This window comes from Tachypleus tridentatus, chromosome 9, assembly GCF_004210375.1.
Source record: "Tachypleus tridentatus isolate NWPU-2018 chromosome 9, ASM421037v1, whole genome shotgun sequence".
Classification (NCBI taxonomy): domain Eukaryota; kingdom Metazoa; phylum Arthropoda; class Merostomata; order Xiphosura; family Limulidae; genus Tachypleus; species Tachypleus tridentatus.
This window is the reverse complement of record NC_134833.1, coordinates 60,462,208-60,484,857: the sequence shown is the minus strand read 5'-3', so window position 1 is coordinate 60,484,857 and position 22,650 is coordinate 60,462,208. Positions and strand designations below refer to the sequence as shown.

Here is a 22,650-nt window from a genome sequence, read left to right as displayed (position 1 = left end):
CAGTCCCACTGTTCATTGGTAAAAGAGTAGCCCAAGAGTTGGCGGTGGGTGGTGATGACTAACTGCCTTCCCTCTTGTCTTACACTGCTAAATTAGGGACGGCTAGCACAGATAGCCCTCGAGTATCTTTGTGCGAAATTCAAAAACAAACAAGTACAAATTACATGTAATTTGTAGATGACATTTAATCTGTAGAAATTTATTGAGCTAGATGAGGATTTTAACGTTTAAAAGAGAAGCTTAGATATTACTTAAGTACTTTCAACTTTCACGCATCTATAACCTAACTAGTAAGATCATCCCTGGTATAGTAGTTGACATAAAGTTATAAACTCTTGGTAATATAAACCGCTAAGAAAGATGTAATTTAGGTTTTTGTCAGCATTTTCATGATTTGGCATAGCTGTTGTCTCCTGTTACGGAACCATTTGTAATAAAAAGACCAATATAAATGGAGTTTTCTTGAATACATTATGTACAGTGACTATCAATTCAGTAAACTGCTCTGATGTTAGTTGCTTAAATAAATCTCTTACTTGAACTGACAGTTCTAAAAATTCTCAATACTTTAAACTATGGAATCAAAGAAAAATATTAAAAAATAAATGCAACTAGATCAGTAAAGCAGATAAAATAAGTCGAGAGATATCCCACAATATAGGTGTTGTCCATTTTAATATACCTGTGTCACAGTATAAGAAACTTCTTACATCACAAACACTCTTTTTGTATTTCATGTGCCCAGAAGAAATAATACCTTATAATGGTCTTCGGTCTTTAACAAATACGTAAATTTGTGAATATGTCCATCATTGTCAGTGGACAGGAACCATTTGTGGGAGGACATACGATGAATAATAGCAGTCGAACCAAACGGGCCATATTTGTATGACTAGAAACTTAACAATTATTTGTTACCAGTTAAGTATGGTAAAATAAGAAATGGGATGTTCCTAAGCACCTATTATTACTAAATGCCGACTAATACTGAAGTATAACTGACAATCAAATACCAAACAAGATTATTGGACTGGATCAGGCTCTTTACAGAGCCATGTCGTAAACATTTTCTTTCACTTTTACCTCGTACTTTAGACAATGCCCACTGCAATCACTATGCTACAAATAAGCTGATAAGCCCTGCCCCACCTAAAGACGGGAATTAAAAATCACGAGTTTATTTGCTCTTCAGTAATGGAAATTTAATGCTTTTTTTGCAGTGTGTTTCTAATTCAGACTCTGAGTGGAAAATAAACATAGAAAACAGGTTGAGAAAGTTAGAAGTAGAAAATGTCAGGAGATTTACTTTAAAATTTCATTGTCCGTATTGAAAAATCTGAACAATAACGCTCATTTTGTTTCTTCAAGTTTTCAAATCAGCTCTGAAACAAGTGTGAAAATTAAAAACTATAACTCTGACCATGAGTTGTTTGGTAACCATAATAAACAGAAGCACACATTATATTTTCAATCTTTCCTGTCATTATACTTTGATTACTTGGATGAAAGAGTTTATGAAAGTTTGGATGAAAGAGTTCATGATTATTTGTTTTTGTTCTAAGGGTAACCAAAACTTCATGAAGTCAGTGGTTTGTAAAGGTGGGCTTGCTCAAAATAATAAGGGAACAACATTCTACCTATGACAAAAAATATATATATATGAATGGGAACGCATTTTCACAACACTACACCATTGCCAATATTACCTTCTTCTTGTGGATGTAACTTCAAACAACTCTTCTAGCCTGTAATACGTATAACGTAATATAACAGAGTGAAGCTTCCACAAGGAATAAGAGTGAAACAAACAGGTTTGAGTCCGCGATCTTATTGTTGGGAGGAAGCGCCTCTCTTTGATACAATGACATCGTTATTCGTTAAATCCAAATCCAATTTCTCCAATCCGGAAAGAACTACGAAATGATAGGTAAATACACCAACAAAGTTCAGATCATTTTAGGGTTAATCACAATATAGTTGAAATTATTGGCTCTAAGCTATTGGAAGAATTATATAAAAGTGTTTTTCTTAACTTGAAATATTCATCAAAAGAACAAAGTTCTCAACATTCAACATGAAAGTTCTGTTTAGAGCTCTTGTTGTGGTCGTAAGCCTGACGGTGATGAACGGCAACTCTATAGACATGATGTGGAAATTGATGTGCAGTTAGTTCATTTTCAAAGTTTATTAATGTATAAATTGTAAAGTAATCGTTCTATGAAAGTAAATGTTTTCAATTAATATCTTCATTTGATCAGGAGAAACCCAAAGAATCTGAAAACTATATCGAAATATTATCAGAGCAAAGTTTTGTGATATACATAGCTATTTTATTAAAGTTAAGAAAAAATCTGAAATTGTCTCATTTGACCCTTGCAATTTTCTATCACTCTGAAGAGTTGAGTGTCGGTTTTAAAAATTTCAATTGATACCTGCTATCTGGGTTGAACATCCACTCCTAGAGCTATTTTGATGAGTACTAACTTGTATTTTTATAACTCAGCAGTAAAAAAAAAATTGAGATTTGCATAAAATTATGTTTCTCATTAAACCAGTAAAAATCAGAAAAAAAAACTGGAAAATTTTAGATTTAACCATTAAAAATTGGTAAGTTTCAAACTTAAGTAATAAAAATCACAAAAAGGAGTATGTTTCAAATATAAAACCTTTAAAAGAAAAACTAAACATTATTTGTTTTTCTTCAGTAAAAATTTTGGAACAGAAAAGAAAACACTTTCATTGATATCTGCGCTTGCACAGAAATGCCTCAACAAAATTTACTCTGGAATGTATTACAATAATGATAGCTCATTTTAAAATTAAATTTAAATAAATTTTTCATAGTTGATAAACATTATTGAATGTTAAGTTTTCGAAGGAAATAGCAATTGTACCTGCGGGTGTTTCTAATAGTTTATATAATGATTCATCTCATCAACTCACATCGACACTTCAAAAAATCTGTTGTAATATATCTAGTATTATGTATCGTAAATATGCGAATCAGAAAACTTACGATTAATAAAGTAGTTTTACTAACACTGGTTCGTAAAATTAAATCTACCCCACCAAATAGATCAGACATGTTTTTATTTTATGTAGGTATTAAAGACGATTCTGCAAAAGTGAATCATCTGAGAGTGTGCCTAGGAGAACGTTATAAACAACAAGCAGAATGGGTAAGTGTTTTAGTTATAATTAATCATATATCGTTAACTCAGTGTAATTTTGGAAACGCCCTTCATTAACACAGCGGCTTGTCTGCGAACTCACACCAGTAAAAACCGTGTTTCGATACCCGTGGTGGGCTGATCACAGATAAGCCATTGTGTAGCTTTGTGCTTAATTCTAAATAAAGAAACAAACCAAAACATTTTGGAAATAACGTGTTGCTGACATGAATCTTCTGTCTTAACATATTTTGGTGGTAAGTTAAAATTCTAAAACATAATTCTATGAATCAAGGTCTCGTGTGTTAGCGATAAGTTTAATGAATTACAATGCTCAGTGTTGTAGGTTTATAGATCACCTTTCGGAAGGTCTCGATGTTTTACACATCTTGAAAACGTAATCAGCGAAATTTAAAAATGTTAACACTATTTGTTCCATCAAAGATTATTAAGTGTTAAACATCGATTAAGCAGCAGTTCATACGAAGCGTGCTATAAAATAGGAGATGTTTTTGCAGTAAAATTCTCGTTGTTGTTAGTACAGCACCTTTATAATGATGTCTGCAGCGCCCCTTACTTTAACTTATGTAATCAATTCCCATATTGCCTGCACGTGAATAAAATTAATAACATGCGTTGTACAGAAATAATTACTACAATATAGCAAGGCCCGGCATGGCCAGGTGGGTTAAGGCGATCGACTCGTAGTCTGAGGGTCGCGGGTTCGCATCCCCGTCGCACCAAACATGCTCGCCTTTTCTGCCGTGGGGGCGTTATCATGTGATGTCAATCCCACTTTTGGTTGGTGAAAGAGTAGCCCAAGATTTGGCGGCAGGTGGTGAAGACTAGCTGCCTTTCCTCTAATGTTACACTCCTAAATTAGAGACGGCTAGGGCAGACATCCCTCGAGTAGCCTTGCGCGAAATTAACAAAAAAGTAATAAAGCATATAACTTTTTCTATCACTTCAAGTTTGTATGGCCTTCATCTGGTGCACCTTACCGATTATTTCTCATATTCTACATATATTTGTTCGTAGTTGAACACAAAGATACACAATGGGATATTTGTGCTCCTACCAACATGAGTATCGAAAATTGGTTTCTAGCGTTGTTGGTTCGCAGACGTATCGTTATATCAATGTGGGCTGTTTTACATGTCTGCTGTGATCCTATTTGCTTTAAACTATCTATTTGCTGACGTTTTTATTTATTTTATTAACTCGTTATTGAGAGGTAGAAACGAAGACAACGCGATTAATTTTTAAAACATTTGTGGTTATGATATAAATAAAGTTTGTTTGACGCATGTAATTTTTATTCTACTTGCTTTAATTTTTTATTGTGTAAATGATTACACTATAAATGTGTTGTTATATTTAGATACAGTTTACAGATCTAAAACAATGTGGTTTCGTTTCTTTCAGTTTTGTTTTCCATCCTCTGCCTTTCCTTCGAAATATTGTTTTATCTCAATTCTTAAGTGGTTGTTTATGTATAAATAAATATATCAACTTCATTATTAATAAAGAGAAAATAAATATATTTAAAGGTGGTTATAATAGAGTTCATAAGAATCATATGATTCCTGCCATATGGATATGGTTAAACAATTAACTTTCATGAAAATAAAGTTGTGGAATGTAATATTAAAGTTGATTGACCAGAAAGTATTTTTTATCTCAAGCTTCCAGATGCAGTTAAAAAATGTGAATATTCAAAATTTTCTTATGGTAATTTTGAAGAGTACGTGAGAGAAATGTGCAAAGCAGAAAGAGAAGCGGATGAGAAGGTGATGTTTGTCTAATATATAATTTTTTGTTCAATCAACGTTTATATCACTAGTCTCTAAATTATCTTATTTAGTTTTGTTGTATGATTAACTATCGCTCAAAATGTTTCCTTTTGTAATCCCAAATGTTTTGAATACAATTTGAGGTTGACGCCACTCGATATTTTGGATACAGCGTAAGTCGGTGTAGCTTCAGTCACGGGTGCGATCTCATACCGTGTTTCTCCGATAATAAGACCTACCCATAAAATAAGACCTAGTGTGTTTTTGGGGATAGTTTTAATATAAGCCCTACGCTTAAAATAAGCCCTAGTTAAGAGTGGCAGGAAGAGGAAAGAAATAAAACAAAATTAATTTATTAATTAGTTTAATAGTTAGTTAATTAGTTTGTGTAAGTATTAATCACTTAGTTTAATAGTTTAATAATAGTTTATTTTAAATGGTTAGTTTAATAGTTTTACTTTGTAACTTCATTTTTTAATATATCAAAATAAGACATCCCCCGAAAATAAGCCCTAGTGTAATATTTTGGGTGAAAATTAATATAAGCCCTGTCTTATTTTCGGAGAAACACGGTATTTAGTCTGTTTCAAGCTACCCTGTTTTAAAAACAAACTGTACAGGCTTATGGATGCATATTATTCCGCAAAGCATGAGACGAAAAACTTGTATAAATTAAGTTAAGAATAATTCGATACGTCTAAATGAAAATATTTTCAGTCATTAAAGATCATTAGTGACTGATGAAGTGCGTCTGCTCGAAACTTCACACAAAATAATCTGAAAAATGTCTTCATCTAGAAGTTTGAATTTACTATCTATTATCATTTATTATACTCTATTAGGTTTAGATCAATTTTAACTTATACTAGGATGGTATCAAGAAATTGTTATTTTAAAATTTAATTGTTTGAAAGCATCTTTGTAGTATATTTTAAAGGCTACTACTTACATACTTGATAATTAATTTTGACAGTTGTTTCTGTTTTTTAGGTTTTATGAAAATATTGCTCTAAATGCATCTTTAAAGATTAATTTCAAACCTAGTTATTCATCTAACTATATTTAACTATTATGTGTAGAAGGATAGATGCAGCAATATGGTACTATAAGGTAACTATTAATCAAATTTGAAATTTGCAGAACAATACAGAACCATGTTAATACAACGTAACTACTAGAAGTACTTGATTAAAATTTATATACACAGCATCATAAAATGTAATACATAACTATAATATTACCATTTAAATTTTGACTTGCCTAAGATTAGATGCAGATGTTTAAATCTATGGTATTGTAAACCAACTATTAACCTAATATTAGAGCCATAGGAAGCCATTGCTCCACCCAGGAACGGCCTGACCTCTTTTTCATGTAATGTATAGCTACAACTTATGAATTAAAACTCACTTCTCTTAATTCAGTGTCTCAAGATTTAATCTCACAGTTTTAAATCTTTAAAACCTTTCTTGGGGGCGGATATATGACCCCAGACCTTCTAAAAATTATATGGTTTGGATCCTGGTAAAGTAATATTCACACATTGTATGTCTTTTAATGTTAAATTATTTTTATTGCAGTAGGAAGGAATATATTAGTGTTCAATCCATTCTTACATGACAATAAGAAATATTCTGGTCCATCTGGGCTATACAAGCTATTAAATTACCTTACAATCTAACATTTCGAAATCACCCTTTATCGGTAAATATTTATTTCGTTTTGTTTTAAATTATTTGCATCTCCGAAACCTGAAGGCAAACATTTTCAAGGGCAACCAAGCTGTAAAGAAATCAAAGGTAACTAAATTGTAGATTATTTCTACCGTAAAAAAGTGTATATTTGTTCCCTTAATCCTACAATTGCCATAATTAAAGTTGGAGAAAAATAAGGCATCAACAATATTACAACTTTAAAACCTCGTTCACATTCCATTTTCTGAAGAGCTTTAAGTTCAGAGATCTTAATCGCTTGGCATGGCCAAGCGTGTTAAGGCGAGCGACTCGTAATCTGAGGCTCGCGTGTACGCATCCCCGTCGCGCCAAACATGCTCACCCTTTCAGCCGTGGGACGGGTTATAATGTTCGATCAATCCCACTATTCTGGCAGTAATATTGAAATATCGTCACTCCACGCAACAGTCATAGTGTTGTCCTCTTTCTGAAAAATAAGGTAAAACACAATACGGTTAATTATATCATGAAAGAGTGGAAAGTCGACACTATGTAGGTTGAATTTGGCAAAACATATGTAAATAGTAATATATTTCTGGAGGTGTGTCCCACGACTTCTTCTGCATTCGTATATTATTTTGCTAACATGTTTATTACAATTTGTTAGTTATAACCAACGGAAAAAATAAAGTAACCATTTCCAGCCAACCCATGAAGAAGAAAGGTAAACTTTTCAGGCTATGAGATCTCTATTATTTTGTATTATTTCTGTGTTTTCTTCAAACTTTCAATTTTGTAACATTTCCCATAACATTTATTGTATTTACCTCTTCATGCAGGAAGTAAAAAAATGTATCGGTAATGAAATTTTAAAAGCTGGAGTGGGTTTGGATGATGCAATGTCTGATGCTGTTAAGAACTGTTTCTGAGAATGTTAGGTGAGAAAATCAAAATAAATCAATACATCAGCAATAAATGAAATGAATATCTTGAAACTTGAATATTATATGTGCTAGAGAGTGTAAAAGATATTTGTAGTTCCATATAACATAACTGTTTTACAACAGCTATACAGTCGTAAAAGTGACTATTTATCACAAATTTCACTTTGTATAAGGAATTCCACGATTACTAAAATGTACTGTAAATAGTATTATTAGTTAGCATATTTAATTTTATAATGACATTTATTTTATTTGTTAGCACAGTGGACTGGCACTAAATTATTCACATATTTTCCAAATGTGTGGCTATTTTTTAAGATGACACTCTACCTTTTTCTTTTAATACGTTATGTTTTTATATAATGTTAAAACACATTTAATAGAAATCCATATTTTTCATTTATATCTATAAAACGCTCTAATCCACATAGTGACATGTTGGTATGTCTAAGAACTCACACAGCTTGAAACCGAGGTTTGATATTCGTGAGGGACAGAGCACATATAACTCATTGTGTCACTATTATAGAACATTGACTATATGTTGTTGGTTTATACCACAATTGCCATTAAATAATTTGACTAATATATTAAATGAAATGTTAGTGGATCTGTTGTAAGTGAACTGACAACAACATGTATGTATTTCAATGTTATTTATATTTACAGCTTCAACGGATCACTTAACAGCTGATGAGGACCAGCATCTATATATATTACCTATAATATTATTATCTGACTCTGTTGTGGTTTCCCTCGTGTTCGGTTGTGTTTAACTCTTAAATACCTTTTATCTCGAAAATAAATCTCCCTTAAACCAATACAATTATTCATTTTGTGTTTTTTAATTAAATATATATTGTTTGTTCGGTGTCTTGTTTAAAGAAAGAAAATCCGATCTTTCTTTTTTGAATAAAATAAAAATATTTCCTGAATATGTGTTACACAGAATATTTCAATGAGGAAAGAAAATGCTTCTGTAAAATATGTTTTTGTAATTCGTTCTTAGAATGTTTTTATTAATGTATTTCTAAACTTTCTTAACACATGATCGAGCCAAGTGTTATAAATTAACTTTGTTTGTTTGTTGTAAAGTAAACTTTCAAACAATGAGCTGTCTGCGACCTGACCACTAATGGCGTATTTAGGTATGTGCTTGGGTGCTCAGCCCCGCTGCCCATGATCTTAATGTGGACTCCTCGACAGTTTTATTCTCTATAAAATCACATAGGATGTAGAACCCATAAAAGGTATTAGCTCCTGGACTTAAACAAAATTAACTCTGTCATTGTTGACCACAAAGTAATGAAACTGGAGTTCTTGCGATATTAAATCTGTCCAAACTTGTAGAAGGCCCGGCATGGCCAAGCGTGTTAAGGCGTGCGACTCGTAATCTGAGGGTCGTGGGTTCACATCCCCGTCGCGCCAAATATGCTCGTCCTTTCAGCTGTGGGAGCGTTATAATGTGGCGATCAATCCCACTATTCGTTGGTAAAAAGAGTAGCCCAAGAGTTGGCAGTGGGTGGTGATGACTAGCTGCCTTCCTTCTTGTCTTACACTGCTAAATTAGGGACAGCTAGCACAGATAGCTCTCGAGTAGCTTTGTGTGAAATTCAAAATCAAACAAACAAACAAACAAGACTAACTGCCTCCCGACTAGTCCTTCAATTTTAAATTAGGGACTGCTAGCCGAGATAACTCTTTTTTAGCTTTGCGTGATATTCAAAGAACAAACAAACAAACATTACACTACCAATTTCACATTTATATCATATATTTCGATCACATCTTATCACAGTTTTCGCACATATCTTAGTCTTTCAGTTCTTCAGGATAGATAATTCTGGTTGTTTTTCCAAGTGGTTCCAAAATGAAACGGTTATTGCAATCATCAACATAATATTGGCCATAAAAAAAAACATGGGCTTTGGAGGTTGAAAATGAAACCGATCAGCCAGAGGACATAAAATCCTGTTACAAGTAAACCTGTAACGAGACAAACAAAGAAAATTAGAATATCTTCAAACATTTACGCCCATTGACGAATTTAAAATCAAATTCTTGAAACTCCCAAATAACGGTGCCAGGTAAGACATTAATTTCAGAGTGTTTTCCAACTGAATTTTCTCTTGGAATCCACGTCATCACCCACAGATAAAGCTCAAAATTAATTTTCCATAAAATACGGATTGACTTTATTTTCATTTCTGATAACCGAAAACAGTTCACAATTTAAACATGTTTATAGTGTTTTCAGAGATGTGTAGAGTTTCTTAAGGCCTCAGTTAAGATCTCAAGTGGCTTAGCACTGAGTCTGAAGGCTTATAAGGCAAAAATGCAGGTTCTGATAATTGTTTTGTTTGTTTTTGAATTTCGAGCAAAGCTACTCGAGGGCTATCGGCGCCAGCCGTCACTAATTTAGCAGTGTATGACAAGAGGGAAAGTAGCGAGTCATCACCACCCATTATCAACTATTGAGTTACTTTTTTTTACCAACGAATAGTGGGATTAACCGTCATATTATAACGCCCCACGGCTGATAGAGTGAGCATGTTTGGTTTGCGACCGGGATTCGAACCCGCGACCCTCATATTACGAGTCGAACGCCTACCTGGTCATTCTGTGCCTGGTTCTGATAATCCTGGTAGGTAGACCACAGGTATCCGAATTTGTAGTTACGTGCTAAACGTCAAAGAAGCAAAAATATTACAGCGTATGCAAAATTTGTAAATCGATTAGCGTGTACGACATATCAAAGAATTTCAGCTTACAAATTCTGCTCAACAGATGAAAGATCTTCCGTGATGACGAGAAACCACTTGAAATAAAAATTCCTTTCTAAGACGGCTTGATATGGGTATTAGCACATTAATTCAAACAACGTTCACAACAACGTTTCGACCGTTTTAGTTCATCTTCAGATTAACAAAGAGAGAATCTGCAACGAGTCTGAGGAACGAAAGTGTAAAGGTGTACGGGGTTGTAGAGGGCGTTGCAGTTAGAAGTTAGGCTATTAATCAGCATAGGTATAAAAGGTGTTCCTTTATGTTGATTTCAATTTGTTTAAGTTATTGTGTAAGTAGGACTCCTTGATTTTGGTTTAAAGAAGTTCACATTTATTCTTGTTTTTTTTTTTTTTTAATGAAAACAATTTTCTTAATAACATGTCTGAAATTAGTTAGTTTCGTCTTAAGAACAAGTCGATGTTTAAACCGACATCATCAATATTTATTTTCACGGTCTTTGTACGCTATTGAAACAATGTGAATATACTAATATAACGTTTGTTTATTTGTAATTAAACACGAAGCTACACAATGGGTTATCTGTGCTGTGTCCACCACAGGTATTAAAACCGAATTTTACCAGTGTGATTCCGCAGACATACCACTGTACCATTAGGGGTAATATACCTGAGAAAAAGGGCTAATGTTGTATGGCAAATACGTACACTATTATTTATGTATGCACGGGTGTGAATTTTAATATTCGTGTTAAAGGTGTTGTGAAATGATAATGATTACTTTTACAATATTCTGATAACATATATACATATTTTTTCTTTTACACGCAGTAAAGTTTATAATGAAATAATTAATTGCAGCATCTCTTTCTTGACAGTGAAATATCAAAGAACATCATTATTAATAATCGTGTACGAAACCGACTGTTGCAAGATTGGTTGATTATTTGTTATTTATCCATGATGACAAGAAAACCCACTTGTAGAGAAAAATATATATGTAAAAACGGCTAGTAAGGGTTGAGAAATTTTTTATGTAGAGAAACAAACAACGTTTCGACCTTCTTCGGTCATCGTCAGGTTCACAAAGAAAGAAAGAGGTAACTGACTGATAGCTGACCACATGTTTGAAGAGGGTTGTGTAATTGAGTGCAGGAATATAGAGGGCGTGCTTAGATGTTTGATTATATTTTTAATATAGGTATAAAGGTGTTCCTTTGTATTGATTTATTTTGGGCTTTAGTTGTTGTATAAGTAAGGCTTCTTTAATTTTTCCTTTATGTTTGTTTCTTTATTTAGTATTTGGATGTTTCTCAAGGTTATGTTGTGTTTATCTGATTTGAAATAGACTTGTGATACTTTCCACAGAAAACGAAACAAAAAAAAACAACCGAAAATAACCAACAGAAAGAAGACATCTTCAACCATTTTATTGACATCAAACTTCCCAGAAAAAATTTAAAAAATATACTTTCGAGAAACACCTAAAAACAACATCTTAAACGATTTTTCAAAGAATTTTCTTATAAACCATCAACATAATTTCACAAAACAGAAAATTAAAAAAAAACATTCTTGCAAAAAAGACATTAGTTTTACTAAAAACCTAAAACAAGACAAAAGTATAAAAATTCTAAAAGCAGATAAAGGAACATTAACACGAATGAATACATCTAAAACAAAAGAACATCCTGTCAGACACAAACCAATTTGAACCAATACACACAAATACAACAAATACACACGAAACCCAACTAAACAAAATACTACTAAAAATGAAAAAAAAAACACAATTTCAAAAACACTTTATTCCTACCTCTGCAAGATCGACTCACACACAACACAAATAAACGGAATCCCCAAACTATATGAACCAGATTGTCCATACGACCAATAATGTCCACGTACGAATCGTTTAATTACAATATCGGTAAATACATAGCAATGGCATTCTCCAAATATGTAACATCAGCCAGCTCATTCATCATCAAAAACTCTTTTAATTTCAAGTCTAATCTTAATCAACTTAGTCATAAAGTCTTAATGGCCACTTTCAGTGTTATATCCTTCTTTGCGGCAGTTCCAACCGCCGAAGCCTGCAAGATAGCCTTAAAATTATATATCCGAGATCCTAACCCATCAATAGACATTCCGAGCAACGAATTAGCAACCCTCGAAGAATTCACCACGATGAAGACAAACTTCATGTTCAAAAACACAACTATATACAAACAAATGGCTTAAGCATGGGCAACCCAGTATCACCAGTTCTAGCCAATATTTTTATGACACAAGTTGAAACACAAGCAATTAACATAGCATTACATCCACCACTATACTGGTACAAATATGAAAATGACACGGTTGAGGGTTTCACATCTACAGAACACACATTTAATTTTTTCAATCACATTAACTCTATACATCCCAACATTAACTTCACATGTGAACAGGAAGAAAGCAATCAAATATCATTTCTTAACCTCAAAATTACAAGAACCGACAAACAATTCAAAACAGAAATCCACCGAAAAATCACCCATACTGGACTATACATTCCTTGGGACTCAGCACATGAAACAAAACAAAAACTCAACATGCTAAGAAACCAAATAAACACAGCCATAAAACTATGCTCACCAGATAAAATTAAAGATGAATTAGACAAAATAAAACAATACTTCATCAATATGAATACGTTTCCTCCACAAACCGTAGAAAACATTATACGTACACACCTAGACAAAAAGTAAAATCAACTATCAAAAGTAAATATATCCCACCAATTAAAAGTCACAAAACCATATACTGCTGCATACCATATATTCCAGACATCAGCAGAAAAATAACTAACATTTAGCAAAACTAGTAACAAGATATGACATTCCAGTTAATACCAAATTTATTCAAAAACCAGGCACAAAATTTGGTCAATACTGTGTAAAAACTACACAGACAAACACCACACCAACATTATTTATAAAATACAGTGTGATAACTGCCACGACTTCTATATTGGAGAAACAAGAATAAAAATGGAAACCAGATTCAAAGAACACAAAAAGTCACCTTCACACGTTTTCGAACGCTGCAAATCGAATGAACACAACATAACCATAACAAATACCCAAATACTAAATAAACAAACATAAACAACCGCAAACTTAAAGAAGCCTTACTTATACAACAACTCAAACCCAAAATAAACCAATAAAAAGGAACACCTTTATACCTATATTAATAAATATAACTTTTAAGCACGCCCTCTACATTCCTACACTCAATTACACAATCCCCTTTAAACATGTGGTCAGTTATTTCTTTCTTTCATGGTGAATCTGACGTTCTTCGCTCATGTAATAAAAATTTTCTCAACCCTTATCAGCCGTTTTCACATATGTATTTTTATTTATCGTAATGACGCTGTTAATATGATTCATACCCATGAAAACTGAATGTCATTTTCTAGAATGATTTAAACCTATCTTTACTTTCTTTATATTTCACGTGTATATTTCCGAGAACAGCAGCTTATTTAATATAATATTAAAATTATGTTTATTTGTAATCATTTTAACTTCAAGTTTGGACTAATTTAATACCGCAAGAACTCAAGTTTTATTACTTTGTGATCAACAATGGCAGATTTAATTGTGTGTAGGTCCAGGGACTTATTACTTTCATGGGTTCTACATCCTATGTGATTTTATATGGAATGAAACTATCAAGGAGCCCACATTAAGACCATGGGCACCGGGGCTGAGCACCCAATGGTTCTCCTTTTAGGACTATAATGATTAATAGTCACACCAGTCCCTTCATTATTGAAGAAAATCACCAGCATTTACAAGTTTTCTTGAAAGCACACAATATTGTAAATTGAAGTGCAACAAAACTTCCTAAACCAGATTTGATAAATTTACACTTTTTAACTCATTATTCTGTTGTAGTTTTGATACCAGAGCAACACCTTCTACAGTTAGTACTGCTGACATAGCTTGCAATAAACCAAAGGGCTTTTTTAATATTATTCTGGCTATCACAAATACCATAAGTATTGTGCTGAGTAAAACTGCATACAATTCCAAACAACAAATATGAAATTGTCTTAAGTTTCTCCAGTCTCATACTTTCTACACATTGGAAACATAGAAAAGTAAATTATAATGAATTGTGTATGTGACAGACAGATCATATCTTTATCTGAATTATTACTGTTGTTATTAGATTGTAATGTTACAAAAGCGTAATACTAAATTTCAAGAACGTTTTTTTTTAAACAGGTAAAAAGAATATCTTGGTTTTAATTGTTCATCATAGTATTAAATACCCAATATAATATTATTTATGTTTTGTTTAAATTTAACATTTCAGATATTTCTATTTGGTTTGAAACGAAAATTGGAAGGTTCTCACTTCAAATTATACATAAATGCCAATATTTGTCAGAATTTGTAACCATCAATCCAAATGATAAGTGAGAAAATGTTAATGACTTTGCTGAAATAGCAGTCTTCAGAGATTTTAGGTTCTCAATTCTTTAAATAAAACAATGAAAGTGGTTCTACTGGTACATTCGACTCAAGATGCCCATTGCTAACGTGAGTAGTGTATGATCAATGCTGTCCAGAGGAAAAACCAGCCTATAAAATTATTGAGTCTCATAGGAAGTCCCTGGCCCACTCTTGGAGACTGAAAGAGGTCACTGGCACATGTTTGTTGATGTTGGCTACTTCATGAAGTGGTCTGAGGCTTACCCATTTGTCTAATAGATTGGTACCGTATATCACTGAAGTTGTAGTTGAGCACTGTACAACACAGATTGAAGTTTCAGAAGAGAATCAGAAGCTAATTTTATCAATCAATTATTCTATGAATGTTGTAATGTGTTATATGTGGTAAAGATTCACACTTTGCCTTCTCACCTCCAGTCACATAATTCAGCATAAAATGTAAGCTAGGCTACCAAGCATATGTTCACTAATTATATTGATCCTAAATGTAATTATCACTTGCCATATGCCAAGCTTATGTTTTTGTAATATTTACTATTCACCATTGATGTGATGTATGGTCCTCCCTCATAAGGAGATTTCCAATAATTACCACAAAAATACATGCCTCAAGTTAACCTTAAGTACTGTTGTATATAAACGTATAAAACATTTTCAAACAACATATTTCAATGCCCTCCAGGGGCAGAGTGGTATGTGTGCGAACTTACATCGCTAAAAAGTGGGTTTGTATACCAGTGGAAGGTGGAGCACACATAGCCCATTCTATAGCTTTATATTTAATTCTAAAAAACAAACAAACAAATATATTTTCATATAATATTGTTTTTGAATTCTCGTATTTTACGGTGAATAAGACGCTTTTTTTTTTCCAAAAGGACTACCAAAAACACCCTTCATGTTATACACCGAAAGTAAAATATCGTATGCCTATGAACAGCGAACCATGTACAGCAAGGAGTAGTAACTAGTGGGATAAACTTCTGCACTTCAATAATTCTGATGATCACTAGCACTTTATAGCCATAAAGTTCATTGTTGATTCTTGAACTTGAGAATCTTTCACAATTTTAGTGAATAGGCAGAGATTTCACAAAACACATTTAACACTGTCAATTACATGTAGACATTGATATGTTTTCTGATAAACCACATTTCACAATATATGTATAACTGAATATCAAAACATACCATTTTATGTAAGACAAACAATATAATCATAATATATCAAAAGATGTTGCATTCTTAAAAAAAAAGATGTTGCAGCTGTCTTCATTGACAGCAGAGAGATGAAACACAGGAACCTGTAATTGAATAAGTAATGTTATATATCAGAATGTAGTTTAATAGCCTCCCCAGAGTAACTATTAATACTGGTAATACATTAAGAGATGATACACTTTCAACTGTAAATAAATTTAAACACTTTTAAGTATAACTTTCCAAAGTATTAGAATATGACTTCGGCCTAAGGTATAATCAATAAGCCCTCACCTAGTGGAATAAATGCCTGAAGACTTAAACGTATTTATAGTTCTTAATTGTAACCTTATTAACATCTCACATAAAACATACGAATTGCACAGCTTAATAGACAGTCCAAAACAAACAGGGCATTAAGGCTTAGAAGAAGTTGATTAATAAAACCCAGGTAGGGGGGGTTGTTAAGCAATCAAATGTTTAGGTATTTTTGTTGATACAACCAAAGATCCTGTTTGCCTTAACACTAACAACAAGCATGCTGCTGGGATGGCTTTAGAAGCTGATTGTTACATCAAGATCTCTTTCTTTCATGACACTGTGAAGGTTACTCTCATCCAAATAATACTTACAATTCATATTATGATAATGCACATGCATTAACTTCCATTTATTATAATTAAAACCCAACTCCCATTTATTTGCCCAAATCACCAAATTACTTAGACCATTTCGTAAAGCACCCGCAGCATCCTCACAACTAGTAACACACTATTCCTTAATATCATCTGTAAATTTAAGTAATTAATTGTCCTTTTTTTCATATATTGAACAAATATAAATCACAAAATCCTAAGTACTAACAAGTAGCACTGATGTACCTTGCTTGTGACATTAATCCAGTTTGACCTACTCTACGTATTACATCCTTCTGCTTTCTTTGATCCAGCCACTTTTGTATCAAATGAATTAACTTATCTCTTTATCCACAAATGTATTTTAAGAAGCCTTATATTTAATTTGCTAGCCTTTTCAGGCTACCTAACTAAATATAAGTTATCTTCACCTGATATCCTGTATTTTAAAAAAAAAGTTTTTGTAATTATCAAACAAGCAACGTAAAAATGTATGAGGAATGAAAATGGTATTAAAAGAAATTATTCGTATTCTTAGTAAAGCATATTCTTTTTCTCAGCATTCAAACTTTTGTGATTATACTACTACTTGACAAGAGCTCCATCTAGTTACAGTATTATAAAGTAGATATATTAGAATCTCTGTAATCTTATTTAATCACCATTTTGTTCTGTAAACATTCTGCTCTAGGTAAGTTCAGCACTGAATTTCAAGAGCCTAACTACTCAGTAAAAGGTAAGTGGTTTTAATGATAACAAATGAACTATAATAAAAAGAAGGTGTGGTTTATTATACTTCTGAGTGATAACCTTTTTAGTAAACTTAAGACTAAACTGTATAAATCCCCTATTTATATGCAAGATTCTGTCGTGCTATACAGAAATAACAACTGTAACACCTTTTCCTTTCATGTTTATTTGCATTATGCACTATATAAATAGTATTTAACATTAAAGTATCAATTTTAAATTTGATACAGAATAAGATGCTACTATTTTACTGCAGATGTGAAATTAGATATGTAAGAGTATATTGGACAACTGAAGTGTCCATACCAAATATACCAGGATTAAGGTTAGTTAATTTACACATTACACATAAATGTATGTTACTTAAAGTCAATACATGATAAAAGTTTGTGCATATCATTCACTTTGAACATATAGTAAGAAAATTATACCTAAAATTCACAGAGTACACAACAAGTGTAGACAGTTTCAAATTTTAACATGTTAATGTTTACTTGTAAAATGTTTGAACTTCACCTGCTATAAAACGTAAGTTATAGTTCATTTTGTTGTCTCACAAACTAGACGTGGGCAACAATGCAACTTGTGATTTAAAATGGTAAAGCCCATAGTTTGTTCCCTTTTGTTTTCTTCATGGTTTCAAAATGTTTCACCCTATACAACCAAGGCTTAATATAATGAACAATGAACACTGGTTATATATATTCACATCTGTAACTTAATAATATATAATACATAGTATATATCTGCATAGAATTGTAAATATTTGTTCATGTTACAGTTATTTTTGTAGTACATAATTTTCCATTATTCAAGGTATAAGCTGCAACGCATAAATTCATCAAAAATAAATTCATTTTTTGAAAAACAATTCCTTTGAAACTAAGCTTTATTCTCATAATTGTTTGTTTCTTTACTTGTTCTGTTTCACAGAGTGTTATTTAAAGGCTATCACCTGAAAATAAAAACTATTCAAATGCACTCATGTTTTTGGAGTTTTAAAACCATTACACTAGCCATCTATAATTCTGACGTTATAGACGAGTCAACACATCAACTCTAAGAATAATTTTCATCAATGAATAGTGAGATTTATCTTAACATAATAATACCCCTACAGCTGAATGAGCAAGCATATTTCACGACAGCGTTCAATTCAGCAACCCACAGACGAAGATTTGAACACCTTAACCAGCAGGTCATTCTGGGCCATTGTTATTATTATGTAAACTATATATTTCATAGATGATAGAAAAAATCACTTACATGATTCAGAAACAATGTCCGTCTATAACAAGCAAATCTGTTATAAGTGGATAGCTATACAATACCAGTCAGGATATAAAATATTAATTAAAGATACTAGATAAATAGGAATTATAGTAATGTCAATTACTCTATATTTTATGATTTTTATAATTAATTATTAAAGTAAATATTTTGTTTAGTTAATAAAATTACAATTTTTTAATATAAAATATAATTATGAATGTTATATAATTCCTTTTTCTTAACATCATAACAATCGTGTTTGTTATACTAGAGCAGCCTGATGAGGCCTGATAGTGGAAGAAAAGCCTCAGTGGTAGATATAGTGTGGTTGACATATTATTACATATTTCTCAGTGTTTTCACTCAGTACTATCATTATTACTTTTACTGATTAATGTTTTCAGACATAAAAATTTAAAAAGTGAATATGTAGTTGATACTTCATGTATGAAATACTAAAACATAAACTTATTTAGAAGCAGTGATTTACAACACACAACAAAGATTATATTTGTTATTAGAATTTATATTGTGGTCGGATGTGTTTTATGATCTATTCTTATTCTACAAAATGAAGAAAGATTTAGAATGTTTGCTGATACAAGCAATATTATAAAATACGTTTGTATAAAAAACGATATGATGATACCTGACGACAAATCTTACAATATTCTACCATCTATAAGGAATTTCCAACTAAAACAATTTATAATATGAGATTTTCCCAGAATCTTTATTATGCTATATAGATGTGAGGTGGATTTACTTTTATAGCAAAAAACAATGTAAGAAAAGAGAAATAAAACAATGCGTTGAAAATACATTCAGTAAAAGTAGTTCCAGAATGACGGTGAACAAATATTAAATATATTAGTTCAAAAATATTATACAGAGAAGATTTATATTAAAAGAACCTGATTTTAAAAAGTAAATGAAGGAATGCTGAGAAATGAGTCACTGCAGTACTGATAAACAACATTTATAATGGATTAGAGTGAATGTTTAAACCTATTGTATAGTGTATGTACAAAATGCAATGTAATGGCAAGTAAGGTGAAAGTAGGTGGTAAAATAAAAATTAAGTGGAATTAACTGCAATTAATTGCGTGATAAAATGAAACGTGGTTGTCCTTAGTCATTATGACCCAAATACTGTATTTAAATTATGATAAAGATCAAACCATTGTAATAACTTTTAGTTTGTGTAAACCTTTCTTTGTGAGCAAAATATAATAATTAAAGCTTTAGCTCGTGGTATACAATATTAAAATGTATTCCACGTAGATAAATCATTTTCTAGTTATCTGTATGAAATACAAAAATGATAAAATGTACTAAAAGTAATTACATATCATTTAAAATAAACAATTAAACAGAGAAATGCCAAAAAAGAATAGGTATAGAATAAAATAAAAAAGAAAGGCCTCTTCTAGCTATAAACTAAGAAAAACATAAAAATAAAGTACATAAATATCACAAACAAACTGCAAACAATTATAACCAAAGCAGCCACACAGGGGAAATTTGACTCCAATCAAAAACTTTGCAAGATCCTTCAACTACAGAACACTGATGAAGTTTGCAACATGGACAGAAACACAGTTAAGGAAGCTGTGATAGACAGTGTTAAACAAAGTGCGATCTATAACATTAGAATTAAACAAAAGAAATTGCATGAGCTCGTAACTATTCTACAAGACTACTTGTTATTTGCAAAACAGTTTTCTTTAATCCTATGATACAGAATTTTAACATAATTAAATAAACAAAACATAGCAGTACCAATTTCTTGGAAAATGTAAAGATAGAAATAAATAAGAAAAAATCAAGGAAAATTAAAAGAGAAATGCACTAGTTAAACTAAATAATGGTAAATTATGTATTTGCATTTTAAGTTTGTATTACATAGAATGCTTCAATTAGAAAAAAAAATACTTCAAGAAATTATATTTTTGTAATTCGTTCTCAGAACTTTTTAAAATTTATTTCTAAAACTTTTGTGAAACAAGATTGAGCCAACTGTTATTAATTAACTTTGTTTGTTTGTAGATAAGTAAACATCTAAAAAACGAGCTGACCTGACCGGTGGTGTATTTAGGTTGGAGTGAGAAGGAGCTCAGCCCCAGTGCCAGTGGTCGTAATGCGGACTCATTGACAATATTATTCCATGTAAAACTACAAAGGATGTAAGGCCCACAAAAGTTATTAGCTCCGGTACCCACACAACCTTAAATCCACCACTGCTGACCACAATGTAATGATTATTTGTTTTTTGAATTTCGCGCAAAGCTACTCGAGGACTATCTGCGCTAGCCGTCCCAAATTTAGCAGTGTAAGACGAGAGGGAAGGTAGCTAGTCATCACCTCTCACCGCCAACTCATGGTCTACTCTTTTACCAACGAATTGTGGAATTGACCGTCATATTATAACGCGCCATGGCTGAAAAGTCAAGCATGTTTGGTGCGACGGGGATTCGAACCTGTGAGTCTTAGATTATGAGTCGAATACCTTAACCCATCTGGCCATGCCGGGCCACAATGCAATGAAACTTGAGTTCTTGCAATATGAAAGTTGTCCAAAATTATTGTTAAAATGATTACAAATAAAAACAATTTTAAATATCATATTAAATTAGCTACTGTTCTCGGAAATACACAAGTAAAATATAAAATAAAATGAAGATAAGCTTAAATCATTCTATAAAATGACCTATTAGTTTTTACACATAAGAAACATTAAGAACGTCACCACGATAAATAAAAAATAATCACCAATTTTAGAACAGTGCGTTTCGTACATGGTTATAAACTTGAATGATAACTATAATGATGAAAGAGGGTTAAAGACATATGGTTCTACGATATTTCACTATCGATATACAGATGCAACAACTAATTACATCATTGTGAAGTTTACTACGTGTATAAAAACAATATACACATATATGTATATATATTATTGTAATATTATAAAAGTAACCATTATCAAGTCAAAACACCTTTAAAAGGAATATTAAAATTTATATCCGTGGAGACATAAATAAACGAAACCTTGGCAGGGACTGAGATTAGAGTGAGAGAAGTCTGAGGAATTTTTTTCCTCAACAGGGTGTTTGTATTTTGTTTTTGAATTTCGCGCAAAGCTACACGAGGGCTATCTGCGCTAGCTGTCCCTAATTTAGCAGTGTAAGACTAAAGACCCACCACCAACTGTTGGGCAACACTTTCAGCAACGAATACTGGAATTGACCGTAACATTATAACGTCCCCACGGCTAGAAGGGCGAGCATGTTTGGTGTGACGGTGATTCCAACCCACGACCCTCAGATTACGACTTGAACGCCTTAACCCAGCTGGTCATGCCGGGCCCAGCAGGGGTGTTTAGGAACGTTGTAGTTCACCTTCGTCCCCGCTTGAGGAAGATTATTTATCTATTCGTGAAAGTTTTCCTGCATTTTTATTTCGCTTGTTTGAGGTAATGAAGTGAGGTGGGGCCGTTTGAAAATGTCGGGTGAGAACGCAGAGCAAACAAAGGCGGCAAAAAGGAAGTAGACCTAAACAGTAGTGTACGTATTTGCTATACACCGTTAGCTTTTTTTTCTCCAGAATATTGACCCTAGTGGAACAGCAGAATGTCTCCCCCGGGTTTCGATATCTGTGGTGGGTAAAGCACAGACAGCCCAATGTGTAGCTTTGTGCTGAATTACAAACAATCGATATGTCAGGATAGGCATATTGCTTCAACAGTGTTACCAAAACCGTGAAAATAAGTATTCATGATGTTGTTTAAACAGTACATGTTATTTAATAAAGGGCCCGGCATGGCCAAGCGCGTTAAGGCGTGCGACTCGTAATCTGAGGGTCGCGGGTTCGAATCCCTGTCACACCAAACATGCTCGCCCTCCCAGACGTGGGGGCGTTATAATGTCAATCACACTATTCGTTGGTAAAAGAGT

At 32.4% G+C, this 22,650-nt stretch overlaps 1 protein-coding gene and 1 long non-coding RNA gene across 3 annotated transcripts in view; one reads left to right on the top strand and one right to left on the bottom strand.

Annotated features, from left to right (window-relative positions):
* LOC143227090 (uncharacterized) overlaps positions 1-22,650 on the bottom strand; it is a 246,500-nt gene that overhangs the window by 42,112 nt on the left and 181,738 nt on the right. The window lies entirely within an intron of this gene.
* On the top strand, positions 1,992-8,486 carry LOC143227088 (uncharacterized). Its single transcript, XM_076458617.1, has 5 exons — positions 1,992-2,165; positions 3,103-3,179; positions 4,856-4,960; positions 7,476-7,574; positions 8,250-8,486. Exons 1-4 carry the CDS (start codon positions 2,075-2,077, stop codon positions 7,563-7,565), a joined length of 363 nt encoding a protein of 120 aa, XP_076314732.1. The 5' UTR covers positions 1,992-2,074; the 3' UTR covers positions 7,566-7,574; positions 8,250-8,486.